This window comes from Mya arenaria, chromosome 4 (assembly GCF_026914265.1).
Source record: "Mya arenaria isolate MELC-2E11 chromosome 4, ASM2691426v1".
NCBI lineage: Eukaryota > Metazoa > Mollusca > Bivalvia > Myida > Myidae > Mya > Mya arenaria.
In genome coordinates this window covers 20,181,116-20,199,732 of record NC_069125.1, presented here as the reverse complement: position 1 = coordinate 20,199,732, position 18,617 = coordinate 20,181,116, and the positions used below count along the sequence as shown (strand labels likewise).

At 37.8% G+C, this 18,617-nt stretch overlaps 1 protein-coding gene across 2 annotated transcripts in view; it reads left to right on the top strand.

The window, feature by feature from the left end:
* Nucleotides 1-1,381: 1,381 nt before the first annotated feature.
* Nucleotides 1,382-18,617, top strand: part of LOC128231374 (uncharacterized) — a 36,093-nt gene continuing 18,857 nt past the window's right edge. For both annotated transcript variants that reach the window (XM_052944127.1, XM_052944126.1), the window contains exons 1-26: nt 1,382-1,516; nt 1,797-2,203; nt 4,522-4,601; nt 5,071-5,192; nt 5,492-5,618; nt 5,821-6,023; nt 7,069-7,184; nt 7,413-7,503; nt 7,746-7,866; nt 9,483-9,611; nt 9,871-10,002; nt 10,126-10,328; nt 10,635-10,777; nt 11,000-11,102; nt 11,219-11,431; nt 11,569-11,899; nt 12,183-12,335; nt 12,437-12,583; nt 12,913-13,129; nt 13,248-13,404; nt 13,566-13,734; nt 13,994-14,155; nt 14,369-14,566; nt 14,713-14,829; nt 17,086-17,226; nt 17,439-17,709. In XM_052944127.1, coding sequence (XP_052800087.1) covers nt 1,875-2,203; nt 4,522-4,601; nt 5,071-5,192; nt 5,492-5,618; nt 5,821-6,023; nt 7,069-7,184; nt 7,413-7,503; nt 7,746-7,866; nt 9,483-9,611; nt 9,871-10,002; nt 10,126-10,328; nt 10,635-10,777; nt 11,000-11,102; nt 11,219-11,431; nt 11,569-11,899; nt 12,183-12,335; nt 12,437-12,583; nt 12,913-13,129; nt 13,248-13,404; nt 13,566-13,734; nt 13,994-14,155; nt 14,369-14,566; nt 14,713-14,829; nt 17,086-17,226; nt 17,439-17,709 — 4,175 coding nt within the window. In that variant the 5' untranslated portion in view covers nt 1,382-1,516; nt 1,797-1,874. The remainder of the gene's footprint in view (nt 1,517-1,796; nt 2,204-4,521; nt 4,602-5,070; nt 5,193-5,491; nt 5,619-5,820; nt 6,024-7,068; nt 7,185-7,412; nt 7,504-7,745; nt 7,867-9,482; nt 9,612-9,870; nt 10,003-10,125; nt 10,329-10,634; nt 10,778-10,999; nt 11,103-11,218; nt 11,432-11,568; nt 11,900-12,182; nt 12,336-12,436; nt 12,584-12,912; nt 13,130-13,247; nt 13,405-13,565; nt 13,735-13,993; nt 14,156-14,368; nt 14,567-14,712; nt 14,830-17,085; nt 17,227-17,438; nt 17,710-18,617) is intronic.

The window sequence follows — 18,617 nt, the reverse complement described above, 5'->3', positions numbered from 1 at the left end:
AATTATTGCATTGGCTATGCAAGAATTGGAATTTGGAATTTATAATTCATTATACTAAGGCAGGAAAATTGAGCGTTGTGGACACGGAGGTCTAAAAGTGACTGACATGACAGCATTCTACTATTGAACGCTATAGATTTTAACATTTAACGCAGAATTATTTTTACCACATGTATTACATAAAATGCATGCTCGTTCATTAAGTTATTCGTATTAAAATGAATGGTTCTTCTATTCCATACAATGACCAAATCAAATACCTTCGCCAGTACCTTTACATGTCTATACGGCGCTCTCTGAAGGTGTATTATCCTATTAATAGGTGTAGATCGATACCGGTATATTGAACTCGATACGGGTAACGGGGTTTGGTTGTGTACATTAGTGTTTTGGTGTACTTAAGTTTCATATAAACAGCATTATATAAACAGAATTTTCATTTCTGACTGTTCTCATGTATGGATATAACGTACATGGTTGTGACTGTCGGTAAGTGAATCCGTTTTGCAAGATTTTTCAAAATTGAAAAAAATATTCTTATACGTGAAAAAACTAAATTATCGTATGTTCCAAGTATTTCGCAATGAATGCTTTAGTTTGTGGTGATTTTTCTCTTCAAAATGGTGGCTATTTTCCATATAGACTTTACATGCCATTCATCGACTGACAATAATTGAATAGGAAATCTTCAAATTGAACGCTCATTTATAATTGAAGTAATCTTAACTAAATGCCAGGATATTGATATTAACACATAACCATGATTTAGGTCGGGAGGGAAGGCAACGACAATGAAGAGCTTGACCGCATAAACAATGCTTTAGAATAAGAATAAGAGTAATGTTATATGATATGCATTTATATAATAGCCCATTAATATGATTTACCCATGATGCTTCACAATTTGGATATTACAATGGTGACCATGTATTTTAAAACGATTGAAATATATCACTTATATAACTATAAAAAAACTTTTACTCTTTACACTTTATTTGTTAATTATTTATTTCCCATCGGTCAAATTAATTATTGCATTGGCTATGCAAGAATTGGAATTTGGAATTTATAATTCATTATACTAAGGCAGGAAAATTGAGCGTTGTGGACACGGAGGTCTAAAAGTGACTGACATGACAGCATTCTACTATTGAACGCTATAGATTTTAACATTTAACGCAGAATTATTTTTACCACATGTATTACATAAAATGCATGCTCGTTCATTAAGTTATTCGTATTAAAATGAATGGTTCTTCTATTCCATACAATGACCAAATCAAATACCTTCGCCAGTACCTTTACATGTCTATACGGCGCTCTCTGAAGGTGTATTATCCTATTAATAGGTGTAGATCGATACCGGTATATTGAACTCGATACGGGTAACGGGGTTTGGTTGTGTACATTAGTGTTTTGGTGTACTTAAGTTTCATATAAACAGCATTATATAAACAGAATTTTCATTTCTGACTGTTCTCATGTATGGATATAACGTACATGGTTGTGACTGTCGGTAAGTGAATCCGTTTTGCAAGATTTTTCAAAATTGAAAAAAATATTCTTATACGTGAAAAAACTAAATTATCGTATGTTCCAAGTATTTCGCAATGAATGCTTTAGTTTGTGGTGATTTTTCTCTTCAAAATGGTGGCTATTTTCCATATAGACTTTACATGCCATTCATCGACTGACAATAATTGAATAGGAAATCTTCAAATTGAACGCTCATTTATAATTGAAGTAATCTTAACTAAATGCCAGGATATTGATATTAACACATAACCATGATTTAGGTCGGGAGGGAAGGCAACGGCAATGAAGAGCTTGACCGCATAAACAAATAACAAATCAAGAAGAACTCCGGTGCAAATATGGGTTCCGGGTCATCTCAAGCATCCAAAAATGAAAACAAAACTCCGTCACAGAAGCAGCAGCAACCACAACAACAACAACAGCAACAGCACGAGCGCCTTCCCGGAAGTTCCGTTCCACCGAAGGGACTTCCGGTTAAGCAAGGTGTTATTAGCAGACAGAAGGACGACCAACCTGCACCTAGCGGCCATGTGTCAACCGGAAACGGAACGAGGGAGGCGTCGGTTGCGGTAAATGGAGGCGTGGGCGGACAAATCGAAAGTAAGGGACAGGAAGGGGAGAGCGAGTTCTCGTCTCAAGTTAAACGGCGACAGTCCAGAGCGAAAAGGTACGGCCGTGTTCTAAGATATTCCATTTCTTTCATTAAAATAGAAATTTCAAAATTCTATATGCCATACTTTTGCATGCCTGATGACCGTATATAAAATTCTTATCATTTTAAAGAGTTTGGCTCGCTGATTAAGAATATTTATAATATATGCAATCGGATGGCAAAAAAATACAACCGTAAAGGCGACGTTTTACTGCTTTTGAACATGAACTAGGCGATTTGTTTGTCAACGTATCGAGCATGATCCAATCTTTCAAATGATAACACAATTATATAAGGGCTACCTTTCATCACCGATTGGGTGGCCCAAATGTCTTATTACACAAGTTGAAACATTTTTGGTGACGCATATTGCACCGATTATGGTTGAAGAATAACATGTATCACAATGCCAATGCCAACGACGCCATTTATGAAAGTGGCCATATTTGTAATGTACCATTTTCCGCACTCAAATATTTTTAACTTGCAAAAAAAGCTACCATGCATCCATGTAGGTTATATCGGACAAAAAATATTAAATTGAAAATGTCTACGGTCGTTGACTAAAAAGTATATACAACAGAGTGATATGACTATTGAAAATCACAATGACCAAAATGTGACCAACTGATATTAATTACTAATGTTAACAACGCTAAGAACTGATGATCTGGGGCAGTTTCAAATGTACTTTTATCTGATTTCGAAAACAACCATCCCATGGGGGCGATACAAAAACACAATCGCTTTCAATTATGAAAAAAGTAACGTTACTGTAGAATACAACCTACATTTTAAGCCAATTAAGTAATATTTAGAGGACATGAATTAAAATCTTAATGGTTAAGAATGGGCGGAGCTAGCCCTTCTTAATCATTAGGATTTTCACTCAAGTCATCTAACTGACGTAGAATACAACCTCATTGGCTGATACTTTGTCAACGCAAAATCATACGCATGGATTGTGTATCGGATGAGTGGGTGGTCCTTTTGGACACCCGCGAAATTTCAAATTGTAAATGTAGTGTAACGTGCGAGGCCAACAAGGTCTTCATGTACAGTAAATTCTCAATCTACACGGAGCCCGGGTTTTGCTTATTTGCATATTACCAACCAAGTAAACATACGTGCTATGAACGTTCAACCGTCTATAGCGGAATGTTATACTACATGTATGAACGCACATCCGCCGCCTACAGCGGACCGTTTAAAGATACAGTAGGATGTATTCTAATTGCAAGTAGGTAATCACTAAGAATATCCTTTTCGCGGGTGTTTAAAAGTCCGCTTACTGCCGCTCATCCGATACTGCGTCGGATTTCGCATTGTCAATGTAAAAGCCAATGAGGTTGTATTCTAAGTCAGTTAGATGACCTGAAGTGTTTACTCCATGCCATGTCATCTAACTATTACGTAAATAAGGCTTAGAGGAATTATAGTTCAGGCAACACACGGACATGACCATAATTTCTTTTTATCAACTACACTTGTAATTATAGTGGCAACTTCCCCATGCACATCATTTTCTTCTCAGTCGTTCGACGCTATTTATATTTGTTGTAACTTTCATCTCATAAATAATTACATTCGTTTCGAAACACTTGTTTTACGTTTAACGTGTTTTAACGTGTTCTCATTCATAGTATAATTACTTTAATTAGCATCCGTGACCTCCGTCGGCATAAGTAAGAATTAAGTTTAGTATCGACTTTTTATGTATTATGTATGCCCTCGAGGAGACCAACTTGTTGTATTCCGCAACTTTCTAATATAGTCTAGACTCTCGGGATACATATACTATAATATTACATACCCGATACATATGATTACATACCCGATACATATGATTACATATGATTACATACCCGATACATATGATTACATACCCGATACATATGATTACATACCCGATACATATGATTACATACCCGATACATATGATTACATATGATTACATACCCGATACATATGATTACATACCCGATACATATGATTACATAAACGTTTTATTGGTTGTGCTATAGCTTTAATGTCGTGGTCGGCGGTGACAGTTAGGTAGAACACAAACGAAAGTTGGTAAAGATATTCGAATAAAACAATGACAATTCTTTGATGTTTAGTAAGGCCAGTATTAAACCTAGATTAATATAACCATGAGTTTCGCGCTTTTCTCAGAGAAAAATGGTCGATCGCTGGCAATTACAGCATTTACAAATACAAAATGAAACGACGAAGTAAATTATGGAGAAATAAAACTGGACCATACCTGGTATGTCATACTAATCTCCTATGACGTCATACGTTTTATTTTATGAATGTTCCTATGGTTACAGCGCCCGTGCGAACCGGAATGAAACCAAGCACCTGGTGAGACGGATGGAACAAGGCATGGAAGATGACGATGATGTTGACAGTAGGTGGCACGTTCAGATTGTTTCCAGGGGCGGTTCCAGGTTTTGGCGTACGAGGGGAGGGGTGCACTTTAGGAGCGCACATTGGGTGCATGTGCCACCTTTTGTCACTGGACCCCCCCCCCAAAAAAAAAAAAAAAAAAAAGTTAACGCCAAGAGGGAGTTTTGGGGTCTTTCACCCTTCGCAAAATTTGGCTGAATTTGTATTGCCTTAAACAGGGTTAATGAATATATGCGAAACAATACAAATGCAAAGTCACGTTTAATATACCGATATAATTATGTATAAATTATCAAAGCAAGTACAATTGCACCTAGTGTAAAATGTTATCTCGTACTCTCACGTATGAGAACAGTACATGAGCGTACACGCCACTGATCTGACCGTCACATGTCATTTGTCTTCTCGTTTGCGTAGTAGACAAATTCGCAACAGAAGCAGCGGTTACTGACTGTTACTAAATGTTACAGACATCCTCGGTTTGGACCAAATGAAGACTCGATACCAGTTGAAAAGGCAGAAGACGATGGCCCGCATGGAAAACCAACGCAAATTGGTGGCGCGTAACCGCTTTCAGCTGACCGGACAAAAAGTAGAATAAGTTTGCCAAATCATTTCTGGGAATCGCGCTCCATCTTGAGAAATCAGACCTGAGAAATGACCAGATTGATGTTTGCGTTAGAAACCTCGGATTGGTCAATGTTATTGGCACCATTCCATCCGAGGGTCTCTCTATCAGAGTAGTTATAAACTCAACATAGAACGCGATTCCAAGGTCTGTTCAATGAAAATGCAGATATTTTACAAAGAGTCTCATGTTAAACTTGGCACGTGTCCTTTACCATTACTTATATTCATTTTATGAAAAAGTTGTGTTCCTATTATTTTCAGCTATTCGGAAAAGACAAATATACAGGGCCGCGGACACCGGATGAAGAATTATATCTTGGAAACATGGACATTGAATGTCTTTCCACTGCCAGGGTGGTCCGCATATTCACCTCCAGCACATTTACAGGTTAAATATTTAATTGAACGCAACAGTTGGACAAAAATAAGTTTATACATATATATAGAATAACACGACAACATTTTGGATGGAATTTCTGTATTCTTCACATTAAATTATAATGAGTTTTGTTTTAACACTTGTAAAATGCAAAAGAACCTGTTTTCTATCATCCTTATACACACGAAACATACATATCGAACCTGTTCAGACACCCAGCACGAGCGTAACACGCTCATGGAGACGGGATACCCTGTAGTTAAGAAGTTCTGCCAGGGACTAGGGTACGACTTCCAGGTGGTAGACATGCGATGGGGCATCCGGGACCAGGCCACAGACGACCACATGGGCACCGATATCTGTATCAGGGAGATTCGTAACAGTCAGAACGTTTCTACTGGACCTTCATTCGTGGTAAGTACTAATTCTTACGAAGACGTAATGATTACATACCTGTTCACTTTGTACGGTTTTAACTTTTACCGTCTAGCCGTTCCGACTATATAATTATTGAAGTGGTAATGTAGTACATGCCCCAACACCAGCGGGAACTTGCGCATGTCTGTGCCATCTTCAAGAAAAATGATCTTAAGGGTTATGGAAAACCACAAACCTGTCTCTCTTTAAGGTGTCGTCAGCACAGTTCTCGAAATAGTAACCCGCAAACACGTCTTAAACTTCCTTTTGCAGAACAAAGCTCTAACGAAGCTTCAAATACGGCTCGACTCTCAACCAAATAGCATTCGTCTTTCATTCATTGTGTCAAGCTCTTGACGAAGGATTAGAATTTAGAGACGTCTTCTGTGTATTTTCAAAAGTTTTTAATAGGGCTTGGCACCCATCATTGGTCTCATATTTGTTTCACCAAGACCAGGGGCAAGTCTGCACGAACAATCTTGAGACAAGAAATATTTTCCCACCTGAAAAAATAGGCGATCATAATAACATTCCATTAAAATTCATGCTTAGTCCGTTGAATGTTTATGTATTGCGGATCATCCCTGTGGAAACATTTTGTCGTCGCACGGTTTGTGAGAAAGACTTACAAGACAATTTAAAGTAGTATGGATTCGGTTGTTCGTCATTGACGTCACTTTATTCATAGATGTATCCTACATCTTAACAACCATTAAATGTCTCTTGACCAATCACAAGGGTCGTTTGTGTACTGTTAGACAGTTTCCGAAGAATTTTCGTTAATTGGAATATGAATGCAAGTGAAATGATTCATCTTAGTAAGCGCAGTAGGAGTGTTAATATACGACTTGCAGCTTCTTTGTGAAATCGGGCCCATGTCTGTTTTCAATTTCTATTTTCTATTACTAGTACATTTTCATGATTCTTAAAATAAATCTTTTGTACATGTATCAATTTCCTCCACTCAATATTTAGTGTTGGTGGTCCCATTCACATTATATACATTCCAATAGAAGGTAATCTTCTCAGTAATATATTTCAGTCCTTAATGTCTCATAAATACGGTTACAAAGATTTCCCGAGGACAATCGAAGCCGCAGAATTTGAGACCATCATGCAGAACGTTGATTCTGATGAAACGAAGAAACTGTTTAAGAAGTAAGGGCCATGTTTGTATTTTCACTTTATATTTAACTTTTCTTATCATTTCAAGAAGATGTCCATTCTGTTTCCATTGACTTCAACGTATGACGAGCGACACTATCGGCAATAATAATAGAACATGCTGTGACTGAAAACACTATATTTGTCTATGATATAGTTATCTCGCAATGCATGATGTTTGTGATGACATGAATATATTTAATTATGTACGTGTTGAAATAGATGGTATGCGAAGGACCTGAATGCGGACCCTCCGGTATATGTGGCGTTCCCTATCAGCATTCACTTGCCAGACTTCCTCAGTACTGTTAAGGTACTCAATATCGCATAGTTTTTTTTCGAATCTTATATATGGATAAGTATAAGTGATTAAGGTGGAAAAGAATAAAAGCCCAGTTAGAATGTCAGAGATATGAATTCTAGTATATAGTATATAATTGCATAATAATGTTAAACAGACTAGATTCAATACTCTTTGTTGGGCTTGAGGGTGTTGCGTTCAATGTCAGTCAGGTCAACCTGCATTTTCAAAATTGGTTTATTTTATTACTGTAGGACAAAAAGGACGCCGCGAAGAAAGTATGGTGGGAGGAGAGCGAGGTAATACAGGAGACATTGGAGAATGTAGCCCAGGAGGTGTTTGACGCGGAAACTGCTCGCAAATATATCCGCTCCAGTAAGTTTAAACTATCAAGTAGAGAACTGCGAAAAGAGCTGCTTTACATTTTACATGAAGTTTAATTAACTTGGGATTGACCAGGACCCCCCCCCCCCCCCAGTTTAGGTACGCGAAATTCATGGACATTTTATTGAGTAGATAAATACATGGGAATGGTATCGGTATAAAGGGGACGGGATAGCCTTCTGTATCACCTTGACGGGATAGCCTTCTGTATCACCTTGACGGGATAGCCTTATGTATAACCTTGACGGGATAGCCTTCTGTATCACCTTGACGGGATAGCCTTCTGTATAACCTTGACGGGATAGCCTTCTGTATCACCTTGACGGGATAGCCTTCTGTATCACATTGACGGGATAGCCTTCTGTATCACCTTGACGGGACAGCCTTCTGTATCACCTTGACGGGATAGCCTTCTGTATCAGCTTGACGGGATAGTCTTCTGTATCAGCTTGACGGGATAGCCTTCTGTATCAGCTTGACGGGATAGCCTTCTGTATCACCTTGACGGGATAGCCTTCTGTATCAGCTTGACGGGATAGCCTTCTGTATCACCTTGACGGGGTAGCCTTCTGTATCACCTTGACGGGGTAGCCTTCTGTATCAGCTTGACGGGATAGCCTTCTGTATCAGCTTGACGGGATAGCCTTCTGTATCAGCTTGACGGGACAGCCTATCACCTTGACGGGACAGCCTTCTGTATCACCTTGACGGGACAGCCTTCTGTATCACCTTGACGGGACAGCCTTCTGTATCACCTTGACGGGATAGCCTTCTGTATCACCTTGTTCCTTGTTTTTGAAAACATACATTAATGGAAAAGGAAAGTTATTGAAATGTTCAAAATTACAGTGATATACTGATAAAAACATTTCTTATCTTCCAAGCAATGCATCTGAAGTCCGCACAGCCAATGTCAAGACTATGAACTCTAAATCTCTATCTCAGATATTTTTATAAATCGCTCATGAGGAAAGTTATTCAATTTCTTTTTGACTGTTTATGTATGTTAAGCTCCTTCGTTTCAATATAAACATTCAAGTTTTTAATTGACAAAAAAATGAGATACAGTTTTAAAGAGCAATCATGTACGTAAAAGATTCCATGTTGAATTTTATTTGATATTTGTATAGAAGAGTTGACTCACTTTTAATCTTTTACAAAGCTGGATTGTTTCTTTCTATCAGTTTTTTTCAATATCCATTAGAGAAGTGGATCGTTAGCGCCCCTGTTACCTTAGTTCATACCCTGTTTCAATGTAGCTAATGAAATGGACTTTGGGTATTCAATGGTTGCAAATTGGAGTGAATATAGTGCACCATGACACATAATATGCTTGATTTACCGATGTTTTTGTGCATGTCCAACATTCAGCAGCCAAGTTAGGACACAACAGAAGGATCGTTACAATCATCCATCTGTCTAGTCTCGAGTCGTGATCTCTTGTACTGCAGTGGAAGGTGAACCAAGAATACCATGAAGTCAAAATGCTCCCGGGTTGTCATTGCATAACGTTGTCATGTTAAATACCTAACCTAAGTGTATCCTAATATAAGTGTACTGTATAATGATGATACATTAGTATACTAGATTTCAATCATTTCACCCAGTCACGGAGACGGAGGTACACAGTGGTCTTCTTACTGTCTCCGAGCTTGGTAACACGTGTCTCTGGATACACAGGACCATCGAGGACATCGGCGACCAGGAGAGCAACTTCCTCCTGTCTAGGTTTATAGGTGGGTGGAGTTTGTGCTCGACATGCTGGGTCAGTTTGTTGTGGGCGCTTTAACCTTTTTTTTTTATAGCTGTCGACTTCCATAATAAAGTCGAACTTCTGTGGAATAAATTAAGCTAAAATAATCAGAAAATAAGGATTTTTTTGCCATTTATTCATTTATTTATTTGCAATTAAAATGTATTCACCTGCATGGCTTACTGCATGTAACAACACAGGAAAACTACCATGTATATATGCTATTTTCATAATGACAATAGAGTGCTCATACAGCAATTCTGAGAGGAAGCTCCAAAAGATTCGAGAAATGCAGATTCCTTTAAAAGAGGAAATGAAGTCGAAACTGGGGGACAACATACTGGATTACACAGTAAAATGGGATAAAGAAAAGGGTATTTTTTATTTTCTCAAAATAAAAATATGGAAAGAACCAATTACAAAATGAATTTTTTAACAAAGTGACCACACAAAAAAACGAAAGTCCTTCACATGTTGTTTTCATTGATCATTTTCAGGTATTAACCCAAATAGTCCAGAGCACAAGAAATATCTTGCCAAAATGAAGGAGGACTTCGTGTCCAAGATGTGTGCTTTGATAAAAACTGCTGTGGATGCAAAAACAGCAAGTCATGATACGCTTACAAAGGAAATCACTGAACACATACAATTTTGTCAAAAGAAGTGCAAACAATTCCACGGACGGGAAGAAACTTTAAAGGTATATATATAATAGTTTTGTATCCAAATTGTTTGTTTGAGATACACCGCAAGCATTTGTTTTTAAATGCACTATTTGGTATCAATGGTATGTTAGAAACCTAGATATTCGATCTACTGCTATAATCTGAGTGATGACAGGAAGAAGGTTGTGAGTGACATTAATTTAATTACAACTTGTTCGATTAAACCTTCACATTGCGACCAGTATAAGTACTAACATAACGACAGGATTGGCGGACAAAAAGGCTTTTGCAAAAATCTGGATTCCACTTCTTATCCCATTCATCCATTCTTTTTTCTTTAGAAAATCGAGAATTATGTGAAAGGCCTCGGCGACGAACCCTTTGTTCTTTTTGGGGAGTCGGGCACAGGCAAAACGTCAATTATGGCCATGGCAGCCAAGTGCTGTGCCAAATGGACAAACAATAAATGCGCAACAGTTCTTAGGTATGTGTTATTGTTGATATTGTGAAGCTAGCAATTACAAATCACAATTACGTTAAAATTTTACTTAGCGTAGAACAATCTAAATAGAGAATAGCATCACTATTCTTTAATAGCATCACTATTCTTTAATAGCATCACTATTCTTTAATTTATGTTAATAAAACAAACAACGGATGAGGATATACACGAGTCGTTGAGAATACATTATTTGGCTGTTTTCAGATTTATTGGAACCACCCCGGACAGCTCCAGCATCGTGGGTCTTCTGACCAGTATCACGTCTCAAATAAGGAAAGCATACGGTATCGACACGGATGTTTCAAAGGTGGGTCGTATTTACGCTTTATAAGCTGGTCCACTTCCAACTACAATTATAAAATTATATTAAATAATAAGAACGAGACAGGATCAAAACAATGTATCGTGTGTTTGCATTAACAGGATCTCCGAATGTTGACAGATGAGTTTGCTTTGAGCTTGTTTTCCCCAAACAACGACAGGCCGTTGGTTATTCTATTGGACTCACTTGACCAACTGGACACGTCGCACAATGCTAGGCAACTCCAGTGGCTACCAATGAAACTGCGACCGAATGTGAAAGTCATTGTGTCAACGTTGCCGGAAAATCAGTTTGAGGCGTATCCAATATTAAAGGTAAGGGGCAGACTTATACCCTGGGAACTTACTGGTATGGACATTTCAAACGTTAATCTCAAAACGCATCCATGTACATGTATTATGATTTAAAACATATTTTGTTAAATCTTGTTGTTCATTGTGTTCCTTTGCAGTCAACAATACGAGCAGATGCTAATTTAGTTAAAATACCGACACTAACGTCTGATGACTTTGAGAAAATTATCGACAAATGGTTGAAATTAAAAAAGCGAAACCTTACCCCTGATCAAAAAAATCTGCTGCTGCACATGTGCAAGAAATGCCCTTCTCCGCTGTTTTTGAAACTGTCCTTTGACAAGGCTTGCATGTGGACCAGCTTTGCAACAAAGGGTACCACTGCTCTCGAGCCTTCCATCCGAAAAAGTATCGACACACTTTTTGAACGTTTGGAGGTGATGCACGGGAAAATCTTTGTTTCACATGCGCTCGGGTACCTGACCATTTGTAAGTTTCAACTTAGTTCTGCTAGTATTTCATTATAACTGCGCAAGGTTTGAACATGTATTTGTAAAAATAAAGTTAACACACTTGAAAAGTTTCAAACGTGTATATGTTATATTGTCTTTGTGTTCGTCGGTCTTCCTGATTAGTGCATAGAAAACTAAAAAAATATTTACGACTGTTATTTTTTTTTTAATTTTAATGAGTATTTATGCCAGTATCCACATTTCTGAATAATGTGAAACCAGTCTTAATTACTACATATCTCGTTTATCCCGATATATAGCTAGGTCCGGTCTGACGGAGACTGAGCTGGAGGACATCCTGTCATGTGACGACGAGGTGCTCAATGACGTATACATGTACTGGACCCCGCCCATAAGGCGCTTACCACCCATGCTGGTCATCAGGCTGAGGGCTGACCTTGAGGAATACCTAGGTACAAATGCTATGAACAATTATTGTGGTTTTTTTTATATCAAACTAATTTACATTGCTTACCTAGGTGTTTCATTGTTTTCATTTTGTCTTTGTATTTAGTTGACCGAGGTGCCGACAACGTCCAGGTAATGTACTGGTACCATCGACAATTCATCGAGGCTGCCAGGAATCGCTACCTTGGTGATGAGAACGTAACCCAGAAACTTCACACTTCACTCGCAGCCTTCTTTGCAGGAACATGGGCCGGTATGAACAGTTTTAAAATGTATCACTGCAATTCTTTTAGCTGCTGATGTTTCTAAACAACTATATATCCTTTTAATTGCGACTTTGTTTTAAACATATAATTAACTGAAATATTAGGAAAGGAAATTTTATGATTGAGAGTTTACAATCAATGTAAAACTTCTTTTGAAATACAAAAAACTAGCACTCTTCTTTCAAAGAACGGTTAAAAGTTTCAAATTTTGTTTCCTGTGTTCATAAAAAAACGAAGCATATCAAAATTCATATTTATTTTAGCATCATTGACTACAACTTAATGTGTGTGTTTTTTTTCGTATTATCATGATAAGGCGTAAAGAAGGACTACGTCAGTGCTAAAGGCGAAAAAGGCTCAGCAGATCGTCTCGTGTCACAGCAGCCCAACAAATTCGGCAGTTCTTATAACCTCAGAAAGCTGAACAACTTACCATATCACCGATGTTACGGAACGCAAAAGGATTTGGCCAAAAAAGAATCTCTTTGCAATTTTGATTTTTTGATGGACAAACTGAAGGCGACAAATCTTTGGTAACTGCATTGTTAGAAGTTTTGTTGAATTGCTAATGGTTGAACGTCCATGGTTATTTTGTTATACTAGTACCACGTTCATCATGTTACATTCATGCCACTTCTGCTGCTTGTCTAGGTCTATAATGGAGGATCTAGCACTTGCACGTACGGTTTTCCCAGACGACGAAGCCATTGAAAGTGTCTACGATGCATTGCGTCTTTCCCAGCAAGGAATATTCAATGATTCAAACCAGTTCATCCCTCAAATGCTTGGAAGACTTCCCCAAAACAAGGTTTGTTAATCTCGATTGCTTTGATACGTTCCGTTTACATTCGCTGATGCCTCTTTGCCTAATGACTTCTGTGTTTGAGAAGAAACATATTATTTCCATTTCTTTGTTTCCACCTATGTATGGATATGTATTAGTTGACAATACACATTTTTCTCCAACAGAACACAGGGGAGTTTCTGCGGGCGTGCCGAGAACATACAGTAGCCACAATTCTACCAGATAAAAAGATACTGTCCCAGCCTGGCGGACAGCTAATACACAGTATGGCCGGACACAAGGGAGATATATTGTCCCTGGACCTTTCTCGAGACAGCAAAGTTGCCCTTTCTTGTAGGTTTTTTGTTTATTTAAGACTTCTTGTTGTGAAACGTTTAATATGTGGGACATTTCAACAGAATCGAACTTCATATGCAATTATTCTGAATAAGACGCTGTTTATTGCCTACATTGGACAATTGATACCACTAATAGTAAAGTGTTTCTATTATCATGTAAAATAAGCATGATGAGTGAATGTACTCACACCGTTGTATGTGAAGACGCGTATTGCATAGAGCTCGAAAATAGTCTCATACTTGTTACATTTAAGGTTCGGACGATGGCTCAGTGAGGCTGTGGAACGTTCAGTCAGGGCAGCAGATACAGATGTATGACGGCCTGGGCAAAATATCGAAGGTGCGGTTTTGTTGCAATGATACGTATATGATCATAGACACCTATCAGAAACTGACGATCCGCAATGCTATTACAGGTAAGAATCGCAATCTTTCTTCCCATGAAAAGCAATGAAATACCATGTAGCTCTTACTGATATTTGTTTACACACTTTTCGACTGTACTGTTTTTGTATTGACAAGGAAAATATTCAATTTCGGATATTATGCATATAACTAATAGTCTCGAAAAGTGCTCCTCCAACTTTTTAAACTGCAGATGTTCTAATTCTTCTTTTCAATTTACTAAGGAGAGAAAGTGTTCGACTTAAAGTCCATATCAGATGACAACCCGTCCTGTTTATGCGGAGAAAACAAATCGGTGTTGATAGTGTTTGAAGGGCTTTCAACAAAGGGCTTTGACCTCATGAATGGATTGCCGATTCATGATTTCCAATGCTTTGAATCTGAAGGCGATCTGGTGTTTGAGTTTCCGAGTATTGCTGCAGGTAAAATAATAAAGAATTCGAGTCGTGTGGCATTACGCTCCTATTTTACCTGTGTATACTGTTTTTGTAAACTGCATCTTAATAAAATATGAACACTGCATATTAGTTGGCATACGATAAAACATGCTGAAATGTTCTCATTTTAGGTTCCAGAAATTTCGCGGCGGTCACGACGAAGGACCAGTTGTACTTTGCTGTCGTTGATCTAAGGAAGAAGCAATGTTCCGATCTGTTTCGTGGATTTGAACCATTCATAGATAATGGTATGAAAACTAAATATCACTCGTTATTAGCTCGACTAATCGAAAATAATTACTATATTTCTCACCCTAGCGTCTGGGTCTGCGTCGGCGTCACACCTTAGTTGAAGTTTTGTATGTACGCACCTTCAAGTCATTATCTCGTACATCATATAATGCATTGCAATTTTTGGATATGTGTTTCCAACTATCCAACCTTTTTAATTAATGAAGTAAGATAGCACTGATCTGAAAATAATGCAAATTATGGGCCTTTATTATTCAACTTTGATTAAGGTTGTGCATGTAAGCATATAGTTTAATATATCAGCAATAACTTGAAGTGTTCAAGTCAAGTCAAGTCAAGTCAATATTTGTTTATTGTCGAATTCTATATATAATATTTGAAACATAAGCTTTGTATTCCTTTTTACCGACATAACATGCAAATTATGACCCTTTATTATTCGTCTTAAAAATTCTGGTTAAGATTTTGCTTGTAACCGTGTGGTTATGTCAACATCTCAGCAAATACATCATGTATTGCATTGAAACTTGTAACATATGTTTCCAACTATCAAAACTACTTTATTAATCAAGTAAGATAACTCTTTTTTGCATATAACGAAATAATGGCCGTTTATTATTAAGACTCGATCTTGCATGACTGTGATGCACATTTTGTCTCTTTAATTTTTACTGGTGAAGTAGCTTGTTGGTATCTTATATATGATATATTCTCCCAAGAGTTCTGGTCTTATATGCGGTATGTTCTCTTGAAAGTTCTGGTCTCGTTATATCAGGTATATTCTCCCACGAGTTCTGGTCTTATATGCGGTATGTTCTCTTGAAAGTTCTGGTCTCGTTATATAAGGTATGTTCTACTGCAGGTTCTGGTCTGATTATTATCATCTTTCCGACAATATATGTCGGTCGTATTATATCTGTATTTTCCATGTGTTGAGGCTGTAACAGGTTTATAATTACACGGTCAGTGCACGGCTATATTTCATATTCGGTAGATCCGTATTTATTTTAGGAAATGAACAATGATTGAAAATCGATATGACTTCACAAGTAGGCCAGTGTCTCATACCCCGGTCATGAGTGTTGTGGATTCGTGATTTCAAATTGCAATACATGTAATGAAATATAAGTTTTATAATCGATGTTTAGTTCTCGTAAAATGTTAGATGAACCAAGAATAAATGAGAGGGCTAGTGACAGTTCATGGAGTCATGAAAAAGGTTGATGGGGTGACGTAATAGTGTGCCCCGGGTTTCACTACGTTTCCCGTCACTCTTAGTAAAACCAGTTATGACCCTTGAATTAGCAAAAAGTAGCATTTCTGGACTTGTGTCGCTCAACCCCCCCCCCCAAAAAAAAAAAAAACAACAACAACAAAAAAACAACAACTATATTACATGGAGTCTTGAAACATTAGGGGTATGCTAATGGTACGTGCTGTGCACGCGTGGTTTCGTTTCCCGCTGCACTTAGTAAAGATAAAAAACATACTCATGTACTGTATTGTACTAGAGTAAAAGTCCGTTGGCAATTGGATACAATTATTGAGTAGTTCTGGAAATAATATACATATGTTTACAGAACAGAACAGAACAGAACAGAACAGAACATACAGTTTAACGGAAAGCTTTAGCATTTTTAGGTTATAAAGTTCCTAGGGGTCAGGAGGGGATGTCGCGAAATTTTGCAGAAACTATATAAAAAAAGCACACACTGATTCATTTTTGCAAATACATATAACTGTCGCGATTAAGAGGCATTATGCACGCACATGTTTACAGAATATTCACAGATGAAGAAACTCTCACGGATACTCAGAACCTTGTTATTGTAATTTTACGTTGACACAAAATTATTGACATTTCTTATGTAAAGAAGAAATTCATACCTTGCACTTTGTATGATTTCTTAACACCCCAAAATTATATAGTCATTACATGGTGGCAGGTATATGTTTAGTTTTTGGGTTAATTGGCAGAGCATGTGCAAACTAGATAAAAAAAATATAGCCATCCTGAGAAAATATAGTAGAGTTATCAAGCGTCGAATAGCATGACAACGTCGTCGGTGGATGCCGTTGACGGACAGAGGCGAATCTATGACAAAATGTATCATTCTTGTAGATTTTGTTTATTACGTACCAAAAAAAGTCTAGTCGAGCAATGACATTCATACAGAACTAAACACGCTCAGTGGAATGATTTCATGGCAAACATTTTAATAATTAATTACTTATCTTCTTTTCTGATCTAGAAATAGAAGAGGAGGTAGAGTACGAGGTGAACGAGCTGGCCTTTACTGTCGACGAGAAACACCTCATCTATAGCAACGTCTACAACAATGACATTGTCGTGTTTGACTTCAGAACGTTCAAGAAGATCAATGTTGTCAAAGGTATATGTCTATATATACTCTTGTTAGCGCTTCGGTGTTCCTGTTGATAAGTTAATCGAGATTCAGTTAGTTTTACTTTGTAGGAAAATCGCTTTTGGTGCACTAATTTTACTAGATGAACGGACATGTCAACTATTACTCATTAACTTACACAATCTTAACAATGCATGTACCGATATTTGATATCTTACTTGAGAGCAAAAATATTTCAGGTGATCCAAATGATTACACAAGAAGTCTCCATTGTGCTTATGACTCGAAGACTTTCTATTTTGCTAATTTCACCTTTGTCAAGTTTCTTGATTGCAAGACTTCCAAGATCTCCGACGAGTTGGAACATCCGGTGGATGTGCAAAATGTGTGTTCCAATGATCTGAAGACAATTGTAACGTCAGCTGAAGATTGGATTGTCAGAGTCTGGGACAGAACTAAAAAGGTCCAAAAGATGAGTCAAACCACATCCATGGACGCAAATAGAATCAGGTATAACCACATCCATGGACGCAAATAGAATCAGGTATAACAGGTATAACCACATCCATGGACGCAAATAGAATCAGGTATAACCACAAGTCATCCATGGACGCAAATAGAATCAGGTATAACCACATCCATGGATGCAAATAGAATCAGGTATAACAGGTATAACCACATCCATGGACGCAAATAGAATCAGGTATAACCACAAGTCATCCATGGACGCAAATAGAATCAGGTATAACCACATCCATGGACGCAAATAGAATCAGGTATAACCACATCCATGGACGCAAATAGAATCAGGTATAACCACAAGTCATCCATGAACGCAAATAGAATCAGGTATAACCACATCCATGGACGCAAATAGAATCAGGTATAACCACATCCATGGACGCAAATAGAATCAGGTATAACCACATCCATGGACGCAAATAGAATCAGGTGTAACCACATCCATGGACGCAAATAGAATCAGGTGTAACCACATCCATGGTCGCAAATAGAATCAGGTATAACCACATCCATGGTCGCAAATAGAATCGGGTATAACCACATCCATGGTCGCAAATAGAATCGGGTATAACCACATCCATGGTCGCAAATAGAATCGGGTATAACCACATCCATGGACGCAAATAGAATAGGGTATAACCACATCCATGGACCCAAATAGAATCAGGTATAACCACATCCATGGTCGCAAATAAAATCAGGTATAACCAGATCCATGGACGCAAATAGAATCAGGTATAACCACATCCATGGTCGCAAATAGAATCAGGTATAACCACATCCATGGTCGCAAATAGAATCAGGTATAACCAGATCCATGGACGCAAATAGGATCAGGTATAACCACATCCATGGACGCAAATAGAATCAGGTATAACCACATCCATGGACGCAAA